The 24,149-nt window shown below is 40.5% G+C and overlaps 1 protein-coding gene across 3 annotated transcripts in view; it reads right to left on the bottom strand.

The window, feature by feature from the left end:
- Nucleotides 1–24,149, bottom strand: part of alcama (activated leukocyte cell adhesion molecule a) — a 60,302-nt gene that overhangs the window by 7,352 nt on the left and 28,801 nt on the right. For all 3 annotated transcript variants that reach the window (XM_047805034.1, XM_047805033.1, XM_027151300.2), the window contains exons 2-11: nucleotides 10,428–10,534; nucleotides 9,914–10,133; nucleotides 9,424–9,488; nucleotides 7,476–7,563; nucleotides 7,162–7,335; nucleotides 6,092–6,222; nucleotides 5,100–5,232; nucleotides 3,266–3,378; nucleotides 2,916–3,042; nucleotides 2,460–2,581 (exon numbers count right to left, since the gene is read on the bottom strand). In XM_047805034.1, coding sequence (XP_047660990.1) covers nucleotides 2,460–2,581; nucleotides 2,916–3,042; nucleotides 3,266–3,378; nucleotides 5,100–5,232; nucleotides 6,092–6,222; nucleotides 7,162–7,335; nucleotides 7,476–7,563; nucleotides 9,424–9,488; nucleotides 9,914–10,133; nucleotides 10,428–10,534 — 1,280 coding nt within the window. The remainder of the gene's footprint in view (nucleotides 1–2,459; nucleotides 2,582–2,915; nucleotides 3,043–3,265; nucleotides 3,379–5,099; nucleotides 5,233–6,091; nucleotides 6,223–7,161; nucleotides 7,336–7,475; nucleotides 7,564–9,423; nucleotides 9,489–9,913; nucleotides 10,134–10,427; nucleotides 10,535–24,149) is intronic.

Here is a 24,149-nt window from a genome sequence, read left to right on the forward strand (position 1 = left end):
ATGAGGCTCAGCGTGAGAATAAGCTCGGATATATGCAGTATTATTGCAGGGTAGAAAGTGCAAGTGCTACTTTCAGTGCATGCCAGTCTGATTTAAATGGCCTCTTTGAGTTACTGTGCTTTCTTCTAAACATCTGTGTCCGTGTGTGTGTGAGTGCGAAAGACAGTTAGAGAATGTTAAACAGCGGCGGCTTGGCTTTGACTTTGTGTTGAATGTGATAATGAGTGACAGAATGACAGGTTAGCTGATGTTAAGCACTGCTTAGAGCTCTCTCTCTCTCTCTCTCTCTGTCTCTCTCTCTCTCTCTGTCTCTCTCTCTCTCTCTCCTCCTCTTGCTCTTACACACAAACACACACCTACAGCTCTCCAGCATATTATGCAGCTCAGGTTCCTTTGGACATACACACACGAAAGTCTTAATGCCTCCTCTCCATCCCAACATCCACTTCCGTTTGATTGTATATGCTGATTGTACCGCCGTGAGATCATAATGAGGCCTAGCAGGAAATGGAACTCACTTTTACACAACCTTAGAGACCAGGTCAAGACAGGAGGAAGATGGACAGACATCGAAGAGAGAGGAAAACCCTGAGAGAAGTGAAATTAATTGGCACCAGCGTAATCCAGCCTTGTGATCATAATGTATAGTGTCATTTTTAACGAAGCTCTTGACTCATACACAAACCCACCTTTCTGCACTAATATAAACAGAACCACACGTTACATAGTGCGACAGCTCTCCTTGGCTCAACAAATAAACTCTATACTTATTGAGTTAATGTTTACTTCGGGGCTAAACATGTACTTTTACCTGTGGAAGGGAACAGAGAGCCTTTAGCTCATAATAAAAAGAAGGGAGTGAACCTTCGCATGCTGCGGCTGCCTGATGCATTAACATTACTGCAGTACTTCTGTAACTACAACATGCACACGGTACATCGAAACAGATCTTCAGACTCCACTTGACTGTTGTAGCGGGACACGTTCTGTCTTTTTTTCGACTCATATAATTTGTATGGATTACTTAACTTTGATATATGGAACATACTGTGAAGTTCAAATTGCTTATATATTGCCATTTAGCATAGCCACTTAGCTATGGCATTAGAAGTGCATAGAACTGATCAGATAGTTAGCACTTACACTGCCATCTCTGACAATTTTAAAATAGCAGTTTCGCTGTGTTATGTGCACGATGTCCGAGACTAACTGGTTTAAATGCAGAAGTTATTTCTCTCATGTCACATCTAATTGAAACGTTCTGCTTTTCTGCCATTTGTCTCTACATTTAGACCTCTGCTTATATATAGGCATATATGTGAGTCTAAAGTTCATAGACTTCTTCGTATGAGAAATCTTTTTTTTTTTTTATCAATTTACTTGTCATTTCAGCTCACTGAGCTTTGCTCTTTATGGATGATCAGTAATTTACAGACATATCAGTAATCTGCTGGTGATTGGGATTCAACGTATGCACGCGAGTACAAAGAAAAATAGCATTTCTGCAACTTTTCTAACCACGTTTTTTGTTAGCTTTATGCAAAAATTGACGGACAACTTTTACAGATTAATACATGAAGCTCATTGTTAAACACAGCTTAGTTGAAACCCTGCTTACATTATATTAGTGAGCCATTACATTAGTGAGCCATTATTGTACAAACCTCCGAGTGAGAGCTGTGCGCTCTGGCAGCTTGACCATTGCTTCCTAAATATAGCAGGAATTATAAAAGTACTTATTCTGTCATTTGGAATTGCAACATGAACGTCTGTAATATGAGGATCAGGTTTATAATCAGTATTGATTAGGATTTCATCAGGAAATTTCTGTCTGATTATGACTGACAGGAAAATAACTTCGCTCTGAGGGAAGCTTTGGGATAATTATGAAGGCACTATTAGGCATACGCAGGATGTTCTATCTTTGTAAAGGATTTATATTCACGTCTGTTTATTTATATGCTGATTGGTCAGAAGGTGCCCTATTTTTGTTACTTTCCCTTTCCTTAGTAACAACTTTCCCTGGCATTTGTGTGATGGACGCCCCACATAAACAGACTTTAAAGTCGTGTGTTGTTGTTGCTATGGTAATATTTTCTGTGAAGAGACAGAATTTTTGGAGGGAATCCAAAAAAAACCAAAGGAAAATTTTTTGGAAGGAGTCGGCAATGTTTGTGCTTTGAAAGTCTCAGGTAGCTTTAGATTTTCTGACATGGGAAATCTTACGTTAGGACTAACAAGAACTGATTTGTTTTACAAAATGTTCCATAACACTAAATGTGACTAGAAATAGATAAAAAGTATATGATCACTGATGAACAAAACTGATTATTTTCCTACAACAGTATTATTCCTTACATAGCTCAAATAGAGAGAGAGAGAGAGAGAGAGAGAGAGAGAGAGAGAGAGAGAGAGAGAGAGAGAGAGAGAGAGAGAGAGAGAGAGAGAAAGTGACTCACAAGGGTTCCATTGACACTCCAAGACACTTCAGGTTCAGGCGAACCCTCAGCCACACAGATCAGCACCTTTGCATTGCCATCTGGGCTCCTCTCTTTTGTCAGACTCTTAATCACCGGGGTGCCTAGGACAGACAGAGAAAGAGAGAGAGAGAGAGAGAGAGAGAGAGAGAGAGAGAGAGAGAGAGAGAGAGAGAGAGAGACAGAGACAGAGAGAGAGAACAGACAAAGAGACGAAAAGGACAAAGAAAGGGACAAAGAGATAATTGTGCAATTAAGATCGTTACAGAATCTTTAAACTGCTGTCTATTTGCTTATATCTACAGGCAGTTTTGTTTTAAGCTCGGCGTGAACTCGACACGTGTCTGTTAAGTAATTTGTGGTTTGTTTGTTTTTTGGATGTGATATGATGCCTCTTATGTGATTGCGTGGGGGTGAAGTGTGATGATCGCTCTTTACCTTCCACAACCAGTTTGAAGGAGGCGCTGCGTTTGATTCCGGGTACAGAAGCCTCGCACACGTAGTAACCGGCGTGATTGTACGTTAGAGAGCTGAAGTCGGGGAGTTTGTCCAGCTTGCCGTTGTCCTGCAGGAGAGAAGTCTATTTAGCTCTTAAGTCCATTTCAGCAAGTGGTCACATGACTGCAGCATACACAGACATATTAATAATGATACAGGCCAAGATATTATCAGCTCTGCTTGATGCTTCTCCTGATGCACTGAAAGCTTCTAAACCCCAGGCTTTAACCTGAGTGACAGCGGCAGAGGGAATAGGTGTGAACTGGTGAACTGATGCATGGTGCTCTCACCTTAGTCCAGGCCACTGCTGCTTCACTCGAGGAATTCCTGTCTATCTTCACCTCCAACGACTCCCCAAACTTTTTCAGGATGTTTCCTGAGGGAATGACATTCAGGTCCAGATCTGAAATAAGGAGAGATTTCTAACGTATTAGATTTACGGCCGTAACTTATTTTTTTATCCCAAAATAAAAGGCAGATTTACTGATCTGTAGTTTAGCAATACACAGTTTGTCAAGTCAAGTCAAGTCAAGTCAAGTCAAGTCACCTTTATTGTCACATCACCACGGCACATGTGCCTTGGTGAGTGAAATTCTTGGGAGCGAGCTCCAGACATTGCAGAACCACTTACATACAGTAGTAGAAACATAAATAGAACAGTTTACAGACAGGTAAAAAAAAATGTGCAAAATGCTCAGTACCATTGAAATGTGCAAATGTGGAAAATTGTAATGTATCGTTTAAGTGATATGGTTATTATAGGTCTAGGGTTTAAACCATTTAAAGTCTTTTTTATTTTTACACACTTCGTTTAATTGTCTGTTTAATTATTGTAATATTCACATACATACACACTGACTTTGGCAATGTAAACGCACCATTACTCGCTACAGCAATAAAGCACAACTTGACGATGAGAGAAAGAGAAAGAGAGAGAGAGAGAGAGAGAGAGAGAGAGAGAGAGAGAGAGAGAGAGAGAGAGAACAGATGCCTCACACTGTATCTTCGCACTGCAGGTGTGATTCTCATGCTTATCAATCCAGTAAATCTCACCTTCTCCAAGCACACACAATCACGCACACACATGCACTAGTAATTCTATCAGTTTTGAGGTTTTTCTATATACTTGCTTTACTGAAGCTAAATAATTCTATTCCTGCACTTACACCCAACCTTGACCTCAGTAACAAACAGTAAATCCTTTGGCTGTTTTGGTTTATAAACAAAAATAAAACAGCAGCCTAATGTAAGCACAAGGTCAAAAGGGTCACATATTCACTACTGGAAAAGTGAAACTAGCCAACGTGCATCTTTTTTTTGAACTGCTAGCATAACACAACACGGCTGGAGGAAAGCGCTACCCATCCTCGTCCACGTACATGAGCTCACTACCACTCACGACTGGTTGAACAAGTGTTGCTATGGAGAGGGAGTACGTGATCCCACCCACCAAGAGAGCACGTAAAGTTTAACTCTCTTGCACTTATAGCTGGCTTTGTGTCATCGTCATGATTTGCGCGCGTGATCCATGGACAACAAAGCAAAGACTTTTCTGTTGCACAACATGGGAGACACCCGGGGAGAAAGCTTCTATTGTGTCTGCTCCTTATTCTCATTCTCTGCTTAGACATGAACTACTCAGAGGAGCCAGAATGACATACAAGCAGGTTGCCTCAGAAACATCACACACAACATTCCTAAGCAAACACACACACACACACACACACACACACACACACACACACACACACACACACACACACACACACACACACACACACACACACACGTATGCTTCTTAGAGAAAGTTAAAAGTGCACTGCAGGAAAAAATATAAAAACAATAAAAAACATAGGCTCTAAGTGTGACACAAACTCTAATTAGTCTAACCACCTAGTGTGTCCCAGATCTTCCACCACGCTCGAGATAAATTAGATTAGTTTGTCACTTGTTAATTTATATCTGCTAAAGAGTAAAAAAAAAAACATCAGACAACTCTTCACAGCTTCAGGCTTTCCCTCAAAGGCCAATCTGCAGATATCACTGAGTGACTGTGAGCGAGATGAAAAGAGATGGTAAGGTTTAGAAAAGCAGGAATAGAAGAAGCGAAGAAACCGTGCTTACAGGTGACACTGATGTTCGTTGAAGCCTGCATGTTTTCGTTGTCAATCAGAGAGCACTTGTATTCTCCAGAGTCGGTTCGATTTATGCGATGCAGAGTGTAGACGCTTGAGTTCAATACCGATATCTTCTTATCCTGCAGCAGATAGATATATTATTTATATAGCACTTTTAAAAACAGCAATTACAGCAAAAAAAAAGGAGAGAGAAAGAAAATGAGCTTAAAACTTTTTTTTAAATCAGAATTTGCACCTGTTTTGTTGTGTCCATGTTCGGCACTGAATGTCACACTCCACAGTGGTGGTTAACATGAAGCTCATAAGAAAGGGGACACTCTGGATTTTAACGCATTGTCATAATAGTTTTTCATAAATATTTGTTACTGTTTCACCTACTAGGTGATATCTTTTGTAGAAAAGTTCCAAAACGAAAACGGTTATTTTTTCCCCATAAAATTGTTTCTGTCTTCAAAGTAAACATCTAAAATATGAAGCGTTATTTTCAATCACTAAAATCAGTGTAAGGTTATCCCAACCTTGGGAAAAAAACAGTGTCCTGACTCATTTTATATCAGACTCACGGAGATAAAATCACTGTTTTTGATTAAACTGATTAAAAATGTCTGATACGTCTATTTCTGCCTACAAACTGGAACAGCAATGTACTGGTTTAAAGGGTTTAATAAACAACATGATCCTCATTTCAAACAGACAATACGAAAGAAATTGACCAAAATCCTGCTTAATTGTTTGTATGAGTAGAAATAATTGATCTAGACCTACTACTGACTCAAGCAAATACAGATAATACATGTACAACATCTAAAACTTCCAGATACACTCCTGGTGAATATGTAAATGAGTATTGTACTATTTGTAAAGTATTATTACGTTAATCAGAATCCACACACTGGAGCCTGACCTCTCCTTGCTCTGATATAGCAGGTGGACAGTAGGACCCAGAGGAGCAGTTCTCTGTGGGAAATGCATTCTCACCTTAATGTGGAAGTTGAAGCTGGTGGGAGGAGGGTTTCCATCTGCTTGGCATTTCATCTTCACGTCATCGCCTTCCTTAACGAAACCCTTCTCAATCGACTCAACCTGCAGGCTCACCTTCTCAGTGGGGTCTGAAAGAAGTATGGAGACATAGGGAAAAGGTGTATGAGAAAAAAGAAAAGGTGCAGCATCAGCTTGACACATTCAGCAACTGGGAGCTTTCACTAGCGCTCATCTTGTGTCCCTGTGGTCACATCTTTCTCTCTTCCTGTGAAAAGCAGCTTTAAATTTAGTAAAACCTGCTGAATTAGCGCTCATTAGAGGTAATTTAGCGAAACTCATCATTTCCTCTCTAATTCTATGTGTGTTTCATGGGTGGCTTAGCTGCTGCTGGGTTCATGCTGTTTTTCCTTAGAATACTAAACACTGTCAACCTTCAGCACTGTAACCTTCAACACTAAAGAAAGGAGGGAGGAAGCAGGGAAGAGAAATAAACAAGCAATGTTATGGAACATCAGACTCCACTCTTCAGGAAAAAGAAGAAGCTGGACTTTGTCATTTCTTTTTCAATTTCACTTTTTTGTCTCATTAACTTCAAAAAAGAAAGGAAATGAAGATCCTGTTGAGGGAACGCTGTATATAATGTTACGTCATCAATAACGCTGGCTTGAAGTGACCTTCTGGAAATGTTAAATAAATATCATGGTACAGAAATCTTCAACAAACAACACATTTTTAATGTTACGTATCACTAGAGTCCACACACATTCTGTGTTAAAAGAACAACGACCTGACTATCATTTGTGTGCCACTGAAAATTCCAATTTCAATAAAGGAATTGAGATTAAACAGATTAAATCAGACCTGTCTCACTTCTTCATAGCACTCTGTAATTTTCACAATACCACAGGAAATGATGCTGCGCTTCGTCCACAAAAGTCCACAAGAATCGACATTAAGCCATTTTTAACAAGCAAAAAAAAAATGATGTGGATGTAAAAAAGAAATGAAACATTACATTTGAGTATGAAAGACGAGGGGAGCTTTGTGTACGCGAGGGGTGTACTTACAGTGGATGCTGAAGTTTTCGGGTGCAGATATCTGGTCAGGGCCGGACACATGTTTAACAACGCAAGCAAACTTTGAGGTCGCATCCTGTTTCCCTGCTGTGTACTGCAACTGAGAGGTTGTGGTGGACAAACCGGTGGTTGGGTCCTTCTTCACAGAGGTATGGACAATGATCACTGTTCACACACATACACACACAGTGTTGACCCAATTACCACAGACATGCCCCCTGTTAGACAATTATAACTCACACTAATGTATGAGGAACATCCTCCAGGTTCCTTCTACAGAGAATGACTGAATACATCACACTCACACTTGTTGTCTGCCACTAGAGGCTTGTTATTCTTCTCCCAGATGATCTCTGCTGGGGGGTTTGCGCTGGCAGCTACACATTCTCCCAGCTGAAACACACACACACACACACACACACACACACACACACACACACACACACACACACACACACACACACACACACACACACACACACACAGGTTATTTATCTTTAAGGCGTAACCAGTTCACCAAGCCCAAACCACTCCCCCGTGTCTACATTCGCTAATATTTGATCCAGGAAGTCTTATTATATATTCTCTCTTTTTGCCAGCCAGTCTGTATGACACAGATACTGCATTAGGAGTTTCAGTTACACGTTCATGACCAATGACATTTCCTAAATGAATCTGTAACCTGATATTTAACTAATTTTAACCGCCACTTCTCTCAGGGACTTTCTGGGACTTTCTGCAGCACCGTAATGTAAATGGCTTTAGGTGATAGTGGCTGCCAAGAGCTCCTCGTCATGGTGTAGAGGCTGGGAAATTTCAGTATCTGACAGTGACAGTATCTGAACATGTGACCGAGGTGACTGAGCCAGACACAGATATGAGTATGGGTGTGTGTGTGTGTGTGTGTGTGTGCGTGCGTATGTGTGTGTGTGCTCTCTCTCTCTCTCTCTCTCTCTCTCTCTCTCTCTCTCTCTCTCTCTCTCTCTCTCAGTTTCACTTTGGCTTGAAGGGTGTAAATCCTTTGCTACTAAACACAGGCTGCTTTAAAATGATTACAATAAGAACAAAGAGCAGGGAAGAAGATATATCGCTCCTCCTCATGTGTAAAAACTCCATTACAGGAGAAGCAGGAGCTGCTTTTAATAAAACTGAAAAGATGAGAGGGCTTCTTAGCTATTATCACGCCACTGCACGTACACATACACTCTCAGAGAGAAAGAAAAAATAGACTGAATAGTCTAAAGCGGACATCTTGTGTACCTTTACCTTGAGGTTCTTAAGTGTAGCTGAAATTTATTAAGGAACATCTGGATTTAAGGACTGTTGATGTACTTTAGAGGCACAAAAAATGTAATGCAATCACAAGTGTGCAACAAATGCAAGCCGTGATCATTCGAAACACACACACACACACACACACACACACACACACACACACACACACACACACACACACACACACACACTCTAATATCAGAGTGGTTCGACTCAGTGTCCTTCTCGCTCTGTACTCTGCTTCCTTTCTTCTTTCCTCCTTGGTCCTGTTTTAAGCCTTAGATCAGACGGGGTGAAATGTTTTTAACATGAGCTGCCCCAAGGTTGAACTCTTGCTCTTTTTCTGCCTTTGTCCACAAACTAGCCGCGCTTTAAACATGACAGACCTCGGTAGGTGGCAATCAAAGTCCTCCTTGCCCTCTACTGTCCACACGAATGCCCACATTCCTCTAACTTCCAGTTCACCTTAGATCTGAGCACATACAACATTACAGCCCCACAGCTGAACCCAGCCCAGATAAAGTGTAGCTGAGCCTGTATAGGGTACTAATTCCCTTTTACTGCCCTCATAAAGTAATGTCATATTTTCTCCCCGTTCAGTGGTTCAGTGCATCCCAAAGCTGCCATTCTGTGCTGCTGCTTTGGCTTTTTGGTTTTCCGTAGAGGAACATCACTACAGCAGTATTGTTTCTATTAAGGGGCTCTCTGTTGTGTGTGTGTGTGTGTGTGTGTGTGTGTGTGTGTGTGTATATGCTGATCCATCTAACAGATTTACCCTGAGCTGCCAGGTGGTTAGATGCCACATGGGTGTATTTTAAGTTTAGGCTGGTTGATGGAAAAGGGGATATGAAGAAACAACAATGATCCCTTGCCAGATTTAATGCAGGGTTTAATGCAATTGTTTTGTTGAGTGTGCCAGAGTTTCGCAGAGTGCAAACTATGACAGGAATGTACAGGGCACCATTTGAAAGCACTCACCGGCGTCAGTTTTCCGTCGTCCAGCTGACTCGCCTTGTTCCTGAATTCAGGTGCTGATGGTCTCTCTGACAATTATGAAAGGGGAATTATTATTATTTATTGACAATCACAATACATTCATTACAAATGCAAATATATATGGATCTTACAAATATTATATATAGTATATAGTATATAGTAACATCCCCATCTACGGTGATTTTATCACTACACTATAGTATAGTATATGTGTCTGCAGCTATACACAATTTGTCAGTGTTTCTTTAACCCGTCCGTCAGTGCTACAGGACCAGCGGTGACACGATGTTATTAAGTTAGTGAATCAGTGAGACTGAGTCTGAAATGTAGGGTTTTATCTCTTAAAACTTTACAAGCACTTTGCCTGTCCACAGCTGACTTCACACTGACTAAAGTGTTTGTTGCAATCCGCTTGTACATGCTACACATCGTATAGTGCAATCTTGTTTCTGCCAGTATGAGCTGTACTCACTGTGCACTTCCACTTCGACAGGGTATTCGTTAACATTATTCATGGAGACCACCATGCAGGTGAAGACTCGCTGGTCATCAAGGATCGCGTTTTTGATTAGCAGGCTGGAGTCCGGCCCGATGCTAACGCGGTCCTTATAGCCATCAGTGGCTGTGATCTTTGCTTCTTCCTTCTGATGCTGCTTGACCAAGATATCTCCTGACGTGCTGTTCTCACGCAACTAAAGACAATGGAATTAAAACACATTTTAACTATTGTAGACGATACACCAAGCACCTCTACTGCCCCTGTCATGAACTTTGTCTATCATATTCTGTTTAACAGATAAAAGTAAACAACAACAACATTCTTGGGGCTATTTTGTGGGTATGACAGTAAAGATAGCAGGTCTGTGTAAACCACTTATTCATGTCTTCACACATCACCAATGTGGCTGGTTTTCCTGACACATGACAGCAAGACACCAGTCATCCAGAACTGACAAATTCAGACATGAAGAGCAGCAGAGACTCACATGTTTCCATTTGGTGAACATCAGATCTTCTGGCTTGTTGTCGCCGTTGTTGCATGGCACCTTGATGGTCTCGCCGTACATGCCGATGACCTTCTGTATGCTGCTTGCTGAAATGTGACACACATGCAAAACAGAAGGACGTCAATGATTTTCAAGCTACTTTATCTGTATTCAGAGAGAGACAGAAAGGTTCATAGTAAACATTAGAGTGATGAACTCTGTTCCTGCGTTGTTCCTAATTAGACACCGCTCCCAGTATGTTAATGCTGTCATGCTATTCCTTGCTACTCTATGACTGAAAAACGGCTTTAATTCCAGCATCCAGTATGCACACAACACAGCCATAATAGATATAATATCTAGATATAATGAGACTTAAAGGCAGAAAGTCAGAGACGTGTCAGGACAATTATTTGCCTCTCTATTTGGCTCTCAGCAAGAGATAATAGCTACTCCCTGACTTCATGTAACAGGAAGCAGACTACACATCCATTCGCACTTCAGAGGGGATGCCCTGGTGAGGTTCAGCAGCTCCACAGAGCAGACAATCGCCATCGTCGATCAATGATCTCAAACGGACGGAACATTTGCTCAGCTAAGCAAAAAAATAAATAAATAAATAAAGTACTTTGTGTATCCTCAATCCAAACCTCTGCAACCTTTGCAGTCTGTCCTATAGCTACAGCAGCAGCACATCCTTACATACACGATGCTGTAAACTCAGAACAGTGCAGAGGAACGTAAAGAGCATTACCATCACAACCTCCCAAACTACAGGATGCTACTTGTGTCAGTAAAGCAACATGGCAATCTGCACACATACAGTACTGCTCTCTCTGCTCCTCTTTGGCAGAAGGCACAAAGCTATTAGATCTCAGAGGATGAGATCTTCAGAGTCACCTGGTTGCTCAATAAGCAGTAATTCACACCTACACGCTATTTTGTTACACCAAACAGATTGCACTGTTAGCCTTAAAATTTGCACCTCTTTAATACCCACCTTTCACTTTTACAATGAACACAAACACACAGTATACAAAGGTTTCATCTGCTGCTCCATTACATTGTCGCCATTTACTAATTAACTTTGAGACTTTTTTTTATCAAGCTCATAAGGAAACAACGCAACACACCTTTGTGTTATCAAAGTTTCCTTTGAAATAATGAGATCTGCAATACTAGCATGTAATGGCTTTAGTTTCTCACTTCAGGCTTCTGTTTACATTTTCCAGCCCAGAAATGAGCTCAGCCACCAGATACAGAGCTGCCAAGGCTGCTAACAAGAAAGTCCTAGCAGGCAAAAAACCCAACTAAATTTCAACCACAAAACTCCCTAGTGAATGCTATTTTTTTCTTCAGATGTGCACTAAGCAACAGTAAGAAAATGGTGAGGCAAAAATAAGCAGCTCCTCCATTTTTTTTCATACTGACCAAAAAGACCATGGTTTCACTTTTTTTCTACAGCTCACTACACCACATCTTATAAATTCTTATTTTCATAAAGATAAAGAGAAATGAGAAGTTATGGCAACCAGAAACTATCTTTCATGTCCTGATTTGTTGTTGTTGTTGTTGTTGTTATTGTTGTTTAATCTGTTCAGGTGGATTTTATTGGCATTACTATAAAAGTCATAAATGTAACAGAGGCTGAATTGTAAATGCTGGCATCTCTGCACAGCTCTGTACCTTCCCCTAAAAAGACAAATCATTTACAGCATAGACCGTGGATACAACAGAAGACCCTGGTTCAGTTATGGGTTAATTGGCGCTTTAAAATGTGGCTTTAAAATGAACTGACGCTTTTAGCCAAGTCAAGCATAGAATGTAAATGTTCTTCAGAAGACTGATGAGGAACTGGTCATCAGAGCTTGGGCAAAAAGTCTGCAAATTGGTTTGAGCTGTATAAAAATTAGTAGCAGCATTTAATAGAATCTCTGCATTCTCTCTTAAAGCTGAATGCTTCATGGTTGTCATGGCGATGGCTGCGTTGAGCGGTGTGGTCGTTCTCGGGAGATGAATGAACATTTTTGGAGGGTTATACAGGCTTTGTGCTTCAGCCACTTCCATCAGCTCTCGGCGTCACTCAGAGGAAGCTGCACAATAAGTGTGACCAAAGTAGGGTTCGCATTCTGGCCATACCACAGTACTTTATCATGCACAAACACACAAACACTCTTCTGGAGTGTTCTTTACAGAGCCTGTCATTATGGAAATGATTTTAATGTTAGCCGAGAGGCTGCATTACAGACTAAGAATCCTGACAGAACAGAAACACCATTCGCTGATACAGTTCTCCTGCAGAGTTGAGAATCGAGCCAAGGCTTGTATTAAAATCGATTAAAATCTGCGAGAACCTTGACAGTTGTAGCCTTAAAATGAGTCGGCATCAGTTGAACTAGATTAGAGCATACAGCTGCCTTTCTTTCAGCACCGTAAACCTGACAATTTATGTGCAGTTCAATTACGAACTGAAGGAGCCTCAGCTCTGCTCAGACAGAAGCTTTTCTGAAAGATGAAATTAGAGTGTAAGATTAAAGCATAAGGTTTAATAATAAAGCCGACCAGCAGAACGGAGGCAGAGGCAGGTGCAGACGGTGCTGTGTACACTCCGGGCCCACCTGTGTCTACAGAACAGTGTTTAAACAACAAACCACCTCTACAGGTAAAATCTGCTTCCTGCCAGCTCACACACTAACACATGCTCCCATTACAGATGTGTGTGTGTGTGTGTGTGTGTGTGTGTGTGTGTGTGTGTGTGTGCAGGAGGTACCTTGGAAAGAGTTCAACAGACTTTACAGAGGCTAGCTCTCTGGGGAAGTATTAGATGAAGGCACCTTTGTTTTTCCATTTTGCGAGGGACAGAATGCAAACACTCTTTTCGGCGGCTGCTGTTTGGAGAGTGTGTCGAGGCGTGAAGAGCAAAATGCAGCACTCATCAGCCCCTTTGTAATCTGCCCCGGAACTGTAGCATCAAAGTTGCTGTAGGCAGGAAGGACCCTCTAATGGGACACAGCCTGTATTTTGATCACAAATTTCCAAAACACACCCAATGTTTGTCCTACCATTCTGTCTGGGAAGTGACGCCTGACTGTGTGTTAAACCATAAATCTACTTGATGAGATGTTTAAATTAAAGGCCTGCTAAGAGAGTGCAACACACAGCACACACAGACTCGTCTCATACGACTCGTTTGTAAACAGGTAAAATATTTACGAATGTTGATTTTGCTGCATCTCAATACTCAAGAATTAAACTGTGTATATTTATGTGTTTCTTCCTTAAATTTTTTTACAGCTGCTTGATATTGTACACCTCTACTCCACTTCTTGTAACCTGATTATACTGTATTTATTATATTATTGTTATTATTGTTTTGTTTGGTAGATTCACTTCCCTTACATGGTAATGTAACAATTTCCACAAACCTCAACACAAGCAGTCTGAATATACAAATGTCCTTTGCATACTGAACACATGATCAAGAATATGACTCTAAGGCAGATGATACCTACTATACTGTATCTAAGAAAAATGACATCATCATCATCATCATCTAAGCCTAGAATGAAACTACGCAATCATCATTTTCTGGAAGCAGGTACCGAGGCTAACTTTTAACTTATTCTCTCTCTCTCTCTCTCTCTCTCTCTCTCTCTCTATATATATATATATATATATATATATATATATATATATATATATATATATATATATATATATATATATATATATATATATATATATATAAAGTTAATCTTTTTTTAACGTCTTACTTTTAACATGACAAAAAAAATCACACAAAAGGCAGACAAAAAATGGCATCATTAGCAAGGGATAGATTGGATACGGTGTGAGGCTTAATGGAGGTGTGTATTAAAACACTACTGAGATGAAAGACCCCTTAACTGTGGAGAGTGAAAGAGTGTGTGTGAGGACTGTTCACACACCCACCGCGTGACTGATTGCAATCTCCTTTCAATTTAGGAACCGGGTGCTGACCTTTTTAAAACGCTTCGAGTCTGTCGAAGGGTGTGTGTGTGTGTGTGTGTGTGTGGGTGTGAGAACGTTCGTGTGTGTGTGTGAGTGTGTGGGAATGTGTGTGGGTGGGCATGTGTTTGCTCACACAGTGTCAGAGAAAGACTGGCTTATCACTCTTGCGACACACCTGAGCACACAGGGCACAATGACCTGACGGAGAATTCTTTTCCGTTCTCAGCCGCATTCCTTCACAGCTCAAGGATTAAACCTCAACACCGTCGACCGTCACCGAGTTCTCTCCCAAATGCTGATAATCAAGTTCAACTCTGCAGATTGGAGAAGAAATCTTTATTTACACACTAGATTGCGTGTAGACTAACGAATTCTGCAGATTGTATTGCTTCTGATTTCTTCAGTAAAGAAAAGGCAGACAGAGCTCAGACTTGGGAGTCCTGCAGCGTTATGTATGGAGCAGTGGGAGGGCTTTAGGCTCGCTCACAATATGCCTCCAATAACACTAATGTTCTCCCATCAGCACTGTTAGTGGGTCGTGTTGCATTCACAACAATCTGAAACAGCCTACAGAATGGAGACTTTTTACAAAATTTACAAAAAGGAAAAGACACCCGCATTTCTGTGAGGGTTAAATTATGATCGCATTAGTGCTGAGGCACCATGTGCCAGCTTACGGCTATAAGATTCATTAAGAAACACTGGCAGACTTGAATACGATTGCAGTCAATGTCTTTCTTTCTAAAGGGGATGGCTGATGTCATACACGATGAATGATGCTACTTCTCCAATGAAGTTAAGAGATCATCAGCACAGAATAAATGAGACCACTGCTAAGAAAGAAAATAGCAACACTATAGGTCTACTACAGTCCCGAAACAGTACGGCATGGAAAATAGGAATATAGACGGGGGAAGCGAGGTGGTGTCAGCACCTGGGAAATCAACCCAGCTCCCTAGCCTGGGACTCATCAAGCAGAGACTGCCACTGCTTTAAGTTATATACTGATGAGATTTTGTGTTATTTTTTAATTGCCAGACTTCACCACAACAAAAACTCCCATTGCAGGATCTCTAAGGTTACAATTAGCAAAGCTTTTTTTATGCATTTGTCTACACTAGAGGTTGTAATGGATCTAAAGTCGATTCTGAGAACATCAGCAATGATGTGAGAATATACCATCCATCTTAGATGTCATTTCAGGATACATCACCTATTGGGAACTGAGTAAAGCCAATCCACACACTGGCAAGTTTTTGAGTGGAAGGAAGAAACCTGAAAACCCACACAGTCACTGGGAGAACATTTCAAGGAATATGGTGGGGGAAAAAACTGTGTCGATTAACAACCTTTGATTTGAGAACGCTGAACTTCCACGAGGCTCGCTGCTTATCCGCCGTTCCAAAAAGTGCACCACTTCTTATGAATATGATTTTCTTGCAGTTTTACCACTACTTGGAAGATAAGCTCTCTTTGTACAAAAAGAGTACCATTGTTCATTTGAGTACTTATTATGTTTTGTATAGCGAAACCTCAGCACATCTGTAGAGGCACTTTTTTTTTGTAGAGGCAGCAGGTTCTAATCTATGTAAGACCTACAGAAAGTATGTAAACCGAGAGGTGATGGTGATGTGTTTGGGGGATTTGTGTGCTTTGCTGTTACTTTGGAACTTTACAGGGATCTTAATAAGATACAGCCTAAATCAATTAGAGAGAATGAAACACAGCTGGACAGGAGGCTGGATAGAATTATTGAAGCTTTCACTGAAGGTGGCAGAGAGCTGGAATTTGATTAGGCGAGCATGTTCTCAAATATGTCCTCCCCCATGCAGAGAAGCAAAGAACACTCCAGCTTTTTGTGCTGTTTCATCACGGGCATATGTGTGTGTACTACTTATATTTTCTTATGCAGCCATGGTCCTGTATAAGGGTATGGTGTGAAGTGTATGGTGCAAACTTTTCTGTTGCTGTGTGTGTGTGTGTGTGTGTGTGTGTGTGTGTGTGTGTGTGTGTGTGTGTGTGTGTGTGTGTGTGTGTGTGTGTGTGTGTGTCTTCAGAAGTGAAGCAGAGAGCAGGATAAACAAAGCAGGAGTTCGGTAGGAAGAGAGATTGAAAAAGTTGCATGTACTCACACACACCCTACACACACACACACACACACAAAACCTTAAAAAAAGGGTTCACTCTGTTAAATCAGATGCCCATTGTTGAGAATTTGCTATAGTATGAGCTCAGGAACAGGCATGGTGTTTCTGCTTAAACCTACCATCAGCACTACCTAATATAATGGCAATTTTTATCATATCTAAAATAAGAGCAGTCATCTTCTATTTGTGTGTGTGTGTGTGTGTGTGTGTGTGTGTGTGTGTGTGTGTGTGTGTGTGTGTGTGTGTGTGTGTGTGTTTATTTTAGCATGTGTCTGTGAATGTGCAGATGGTAACTAGAATTTAATGTTTGTATGCCCACTGTGAAGTGGCTTTGAAAAGCCAGATAAATAAGCTTGAAAAATTAAAAGCAGTTATAGCTGTAGGTTGTTTATGAACACTGGCTGGGTTCACAGAGTATATAGGAGTATTTAAGTGTATTTAAGATGCTAGTCTATCAGCTTTGCCCTACAATTTATAAGTTTGTGCTTTGACATGGGAAAAGCAAATTCAATACAAATTCAATTTAAATGATTAAACTTGTGAGCTAATGAATACAACAATGAAACTAGCTAACCTTGTGCAATGAAATAGTATTGCCCATGTAAACAAGACACAACTGTCAGAAACATCACCATTTACCTCAGACATGTTAGCAAATAAGTAACTCAAACTAAAAATTAGATCCAACAAGCAGAAGCATTAAAGTCTAGAATGAATCTAAATAACTGCTGATTTATCCAAGAAGGTCAAAAATGCTAAGATACTACAACAGTTAACAAGCATGATGAATAAACAATCAGGGGAATATATAGAAATACTCTGACAGAAAGAAACACATGAAATGTTCACTGGTTAAAAGGTTAAACCATGTGAGAAGAATTGGTGTTAGTCATCTTGGAAAATTAAAGGCCAGCTAGGAAGCTAGCTAATAAAAAAGCTAATTAAGCTAGCTAGCACAGTGATTTTATACAGACAGATTTTTCTACAGATAATTAAATACAGTGATAGTGGAAAAAGACAAATCTGCCATGATAAAAATATTATTTCCTGCAGAATTATTAGTAAGAAAGAAAGTAAGAAAACCTTCAGTAGTATGGAATATAAACACTGTCAATAATAATCGTACGTAATTCAAAGCATTTGTGTGTAAATTTTCATTTTGCGGAGTTGGATCCCAACATTTACGGCCATGACAGTTTACAGATATGAGATTTTGTGTGTTTGTTCAAATACAACTCCAAAATGTACGACTATGACAGTTTAGTCACACAACGCCTGTTTTCACAACACCTCTTTTTCACACACGAAAACGGTCTGCGAAACAACTGTCAAAAATACGTCATCACGTTCACAGGCATTACTATCCGAGGGAAGATGAATCGATTCCACTTAGTGCGCATGCGCCCCGCCCTCTTTTAAACCACTGGCGCCGAAATGGTGAAACAGCAGCCAAGCGCTTTGAATTACGTACGATTATTATTGACAGTGTTTTTATTCCATACAGTAGCATTACAAATATTACACTGTAACTACACTATTAGCATCGACCACACGCAACTTATAGTTCACTACAGTAACACATTAGTGAAAGACAGCATAGAAAAACACCATAGTGACCATATTTAGAGGCGCTGGGTCTCAATGCTTTCACAAAATGTTGACAACAAATATAAGCATGTTTTCACAACGCGTTCAGTGTGGTGAGATAAGTAATATGGAACAAAATTCTAATTCTTTTTTTCTTTCTTTTTTCTCAATCTCTGAGAATTTTAGCATTTTTGGAAATGTTCAGTACATTCGATAAGTGTATTTAGGTTATAGTGCTTGGATATAGGAAAGGATTTGTGCCTTGGTCATTTGCCAGGTATCAAAAGCAAAAATGTTGTTAGACGGTGAAGGCTGAAAGCAGACAGGATGTTTGTGGTATTAAGCTTCAAATCTGAAGACATCCTAGCGGCTTAAAGGCTTGTGGGAAGCTTTATGACAATGGATAATGGTTAAATTGGTAATAGCTTGAAGCCTGGAGTGTACAAAAGAATAAAATTGGTTAAATTAGTCTTTTGGATGGCTCACAGAACCATGATCATCATAATTTCCATTTGCTGTAGTCTGAACATTCCAATTTAAAACGGCAAAGCATGCCGCTATTAAAATCGACTTTGAAGACGGCAAAAACCACAAGTTGTCAAGTGAACATAATCGGCATCAGCATGGTCCTCAGAATCCAGTGTGAGAAAAACCATATTACAATACTGAAAGAGAAGAAAAAGAAGAAGAAAAAGAAAAGAGGGGGACGGAAACTGCTAGTGTGTGTCAGCAGTAGTAATGAACGTACAGATATTGTTCATCCCTCATCAACTCCAGAATGCCCTCCTCATCTTCTAGCATACTGAGTCTAGTTAAGCATCAGGATTCAACACTGTATATAAGTTTCGCACTGTGCAAGTTCTGCTTCATAACAGCACACATCCCTGTTCATTTAAACATATCAGTCAGCCCTATGGAAGAGCACACCACAGGAAAGGAACAAGGATCCTTGGGTATAAAAGTCATCATGACCGGCATACGAATTGTGGTGGTTTATATGTGGGCATGGACTTCGGGTAAAAAGCAGTGATACAACTTAGCTTTGTGATTTGATCCTCTCGACTCAACCTAATCCTTTATTTTCGTTCTTGAATTTTTAAGCAGAATCTTGGCAGACGGGACCTCTCCTCTGAGAGGCAAGGTTAAGAGTTCCGGGCGCTCTGAACAAAATCACTTTGCTCTCTCTCCAGAGGGAGATGTATCCAGTATTGACTCTTTCAGAGGAGCAGTCGTACCATCTGTGGCATTCAGCACTCCCTCTTAAATAGGATACTTCACAAACTCCCAACAGAGGTACTCAGGGTCATCTGAATTGAGCGCAGGCTAGTTAATGGATTCTGTCTCTGGTTAAAATGCCAAAACAATGACTGCATGTGCATCACTATCAGCCATCAGCATGTTTATGCCTCCATCTGTCCTGACTGTAAGTGGTAGTTTGTAAAGCTTAATTAAGGCTTGTAACCAGAAGCTATATCTTGCCTCAGCTGGGATCAACAACACATTTGTCAAATCAATCAGTTTAACCTGCCCTGAGTGATTGGCCATTCATTTCAGCCATTACAAAATACAAAATGACAACTTTTTTATTATTTATTTATTTATTTATTTTAATCTCTTCCCCTATTGGCAAAGCCACCAGTTATTCCTTCATTCAAGAAGAGCGGCTATTGTAGCTGTTTGTGCAGCATTTACGCTGAACCTGATAATCATCTTTGTGATGACAGGCAAGTGCAATCTTCAGGCTAAGAAAGCATGTTGTAAAAGGAGGCATTGTTCAACCCCACTTCAATTTTTCTCTTGCCTCATTTATCTCTCGTTCTGCTGTACTGATGGCCTGACCTACCCCATGAGCAAGCCAAACAACAGGACAGCATTGACATGTTTCAACTAAGCATGACAAAGAAAATATCCTCAGTGCAATGCGACGTAAAAAAAAAGAAAAGGACTAGATATTAGCACAGTGCTGCTAGGACACCGATGTGCCGATCAATGGATGGAGATGACATACTGTATTCCTGGTGCTGTCTTTCCAAGCTCCAAGAGAATTTATGACATTTACTCTTTCTCCCTTTCTGCTTGAAAAGAAAATGAGCAAATATTTGTGCAGTAGAACTGGACTTGTGTGACAGCAGACATTGTTTGATTTAGCTCCAATAAATGCATTACTCTGTGAGAGACAAAATGACTGGCATCGCAATATGTGCTGTTTTTTTTAACTCATGATGCCCATTTCTGGAAGCCTAGTCAAGCACACGGACACAAACTACAACTTCATCAACACAGTCCAGTCCAAGCTATAAGTCTACCTGGAGGAACGGTATCTCTGTTTCCTATAAAATATAGCCATCCTGCCTTCAGAGCCACAATTCTCATCTCTGACAGGCAATAAATAATAATAGCTGCATCCCAAAGTCAGGGCTGCAGTCTAGCTAGGTGGCTTCATGGAAGCAGTCTTTTAAAAAAAAAGGCACAACCTTGGTGTTAAATCAAGTAAAATAGGCACGTCAAAAACAAAATAATAATAATAATCTTTTGCCTATACTCAGCTTCAATAACAGTTAACTGCTGTAGAATAGACTTATCCTACTATAGATAATGATACTTATCTCAACACTATTCATTTCCATGTTTCTGTTTACATAAAAAAGAGATTATTGATATGAATGACATTTTAGCACAAATTCTCATGCGCTTCTGCCTTCGCTTTCCAGAATTGCTGAAAAAATCTAAATGACTGAAAGCCATGAAAGTTGCAATATTATCAAGGTTTTCTTCACTTTGTGGCTGTATCTGAAAGATCACTGAGAGCGGAGCATCCTTTGCTGATGTATCTGTCAATAAATTCAGCCTACCTCAGCTGCAGCCTACATTTGCTGTGTACTGAAAATGTGCATGGAGATGAGCTGTCTGGTGGAATCGTATGATCAAAATATAGCTTTCCAATGCTAATGTGCTCATTCACCCTAAGTCACTTTCCTCCAGTTCTCAAGAGAGCGCTAAAGTATAGCCTCATAATAAGGGGGTATAAATGATTTAGAACTGGAGGACCTACTCGTCCTCGCAATGGCCTCAGATTTGTAGGAGGCAATGCAGAAACATCAGCTGGTTCAGATGAAAAACAGCTCTTAATAGAAAAAACATTGTTTTTAGCTGGCAGAAGGTCTAATTATGGGCAGAGGTGTGTATTTAGAAATGTGCTGTGTGTGTGTGTGTATATATCAGAAGAAAGTGAATTCTGTCTATTGGTCAAAATGCAAATAAACAGGACCAATACTCCAGGTGTCTACACTTTAGCACTAATAAGCACTAGCAGGTAATAGACTGGGACATCACAAACACACACACACGCACACACACACAAACTCGCAGGAACATAAGCAGTGTCAGAGCTGGTTAAGGTCATCCCTTTGTTATCAAGGTCTTCATTAAACTTCAGGAAAGAGAGGAAAATCACATCTTCTTTGCATCTCTCACTGCAGCACTTCTCAGTTGGAGAATGCAGGCTAATTGACCTGTCTGTGTAGCGCACTGGAGGACCTGCAGTGCTGAAATAATTGACTTGATGAAATGAGGAGTAGCTGCTCTCAGCGGATGGCCAGGCCATCCAAACTCCCTCTGGCTGCCAGCTCTCAATCTCAACTGCTGTCAATATTTCTCACTTTCCCCCTTTTTCTTCTTCCATTTCCATTTCTCTCTCTGTCTCTCTCTCTCTCTCTCTCTCTGGCCTAACCTGCTGGACAATTTACAGTGATGGCCTGCAAATCTTGTCTTAACTTAGCCTGCAAATCAGGGATTGCCGACCAGCTTGCTTTAGGGCTTTAGGGCTTTCGGGAACGTTCTCCACTGCATCATTGGTAAAAAGTGAGCACACTGTGGAATCCAGAACTGAAACAGTGCCGCCTCTCTGCACTTAAATCACACTCGTTTTATTGGGACTAGAGCTAAGCAGTGAAGGAATATTTATGCTCATAAATATGCCACTGATTTTGCCAGTTCTACTACGCTGTTATATGCTACATGAGTTACTACATGCACGCACCCCAGACAGTAATGTGGGAAAGGTGATAAGCCCTGTAACGACACGTTTCATTACTATGTGGCTTTTAAATGGTTGAAGGTTTAGCCATTCCTTGCATTCCAGACATCGATGATCTGCCGTTAAAAAGCAAGCCACGACGGGCACTGCATCATGACATGTTGACAGAGAGAAAAAGAGAGAGAGCGAAGAGGAAAGAATGGTGAGAGATTCTCTCCATCTGTTATGAGACTAAAAGGAGAATTAGCTGCCACGGAAAGCAGCAGGCAAAGGCTCTGTGGCAGTGCAACATGGGAAAGGAATGGCACAGACCAATTGTTATTGCCCTAACCATATTTAAAACTGCTCCTCTGTTCTAACCTTCCCAGAAGCATGCTCCCAAAGCTCCTTTTGATGGAAATCTGCATTTTCCCACACGAACATACCCAAATCAAATCAAACGAATTATAACAAGTTAAAAATCTTTTCAATTCATGTATGTTTCAGACTGATTTCCACAGTTTCACAGCAGAGTTCACTGACAGAACAATTCATTTCAGATGACTAACATCAGAGGAAAGATTACGGTCCAATCAGCTGACGGTTATGGTTTGTCCTCAATGGCAGAACAGTGGAATTTGAATTGATCTTCTGCTCATGTTTTAAAAGCCTTTACCACTGACTCATCGCCTGCTAAATGAACTATAATGACTAGTTATCTGTGTGTTCCAGTTTCACAGATGGGTTGATCATTATACATGTTAATATTACAGAAGTCCATTAGGTCAATATTAAACTACAGCCTGTTACCACAAGGTCATGGACGTGGGCTACAAGCCCCCTGTGATACACATTTTAATCAGATTAGAGAAGCATAAACTGTGTCCAGAATCCACCTCAAGTCATTTATTAAACCAAGAGAATTAATTTTAGATATTAAACACAACAGGAAGTCAGGCTGTGTCCCACCACAGTGTTTTGCCAGCGATTACAAATAATTAATAAACAACATGTTATCCTTTTTATATCCATGAGAGAGTTCCTGTTATCCCTTAGTTAAGGCTTACGCTATAGCCACTCTCAAAAGTCATCCATTCTCGGCTTCGGATTAACATGATACTGAGAGCCCTGAAGACATTCAGTCCAGACACTTGAGATTTTTAATCTCCTTAATTAAATAATTGCTTCCTTAAAGACATCTCTTTAATCTATGTTTAAACGTTAGTCGGTTATTTAAAGCTATACAAGAGTCGGTGCATTAGCCGCTATTGTAGAAACTATAACATATTGAAATGGTGCGTTAACCTCTTACTGGACAAAAACCTGTTATTTGAAATACAGCTAGCTTTAAAATCAGTTCTGCTGTTTTGAAAAATAATCAACAAACTGTGACTTCAGCCTGTACTAGAAACTAAGGATTATTATAACCAGTGCAAAATCACCAAGAGACTATAAAAATATCTTCACTTTGAAGAATGGTGGAAATGAGAAAGCTGAATAAATAATTAACATTCATGTGCACTGGTGATCATCAGAGTAAAGCCAGAGCAGTTGGTTATTTTCACTCTCATTTGCATGTATTTGGCTGCAGTAAACAGAACCACTGCCACGCTAAGACATGGCTAATACTATACAAACAGTCTCCAGTCACTCTAATTGGCACTGGAGCTGAAGGAGAGGGGCTAAGTCTCTGCTAAAGTCCCCACATGAGACCTATTATGCAAGTTGAGTGTGTCTAAGAGCGTCTAAGAGCAGGTAATAGTCGACTCCCATCTTCCTGACTCTCTTTCCACATGTCGTATTCTCTACGTTTCTTCTGATGTGTTGTGTATGTCAGATCAATGCTGATACTCTCAGCTCTGCACCATACTGCCGTGTGCACTGAGAGATTTCTCTCAGAGGTAGAAGCTTTGGTCATGGGCTGAGGTATGGCCCTGAATTACAAACCGAAGCCCCTTGGGCCACAAAGTCTCTCTCAAGGGG

The sequence above is a fragment of the Tachysurus fulvidraco genome, chromosome 20 (genome assembly GCF_022655615.1).
Source record: "Tachysurus fulvidraco isolate hzauxx_2018 chromosome 20, HZAU_PFXX_2.0, whole genome shotgun sequence".
In the NCBI taxonomy this organism is placed as follows: Eukaryota; Metazoa; Chordata; class Actinopteri; order Siluriformes; family Bagridae; genus Tachysurus; species Tachysurus fulvidraco.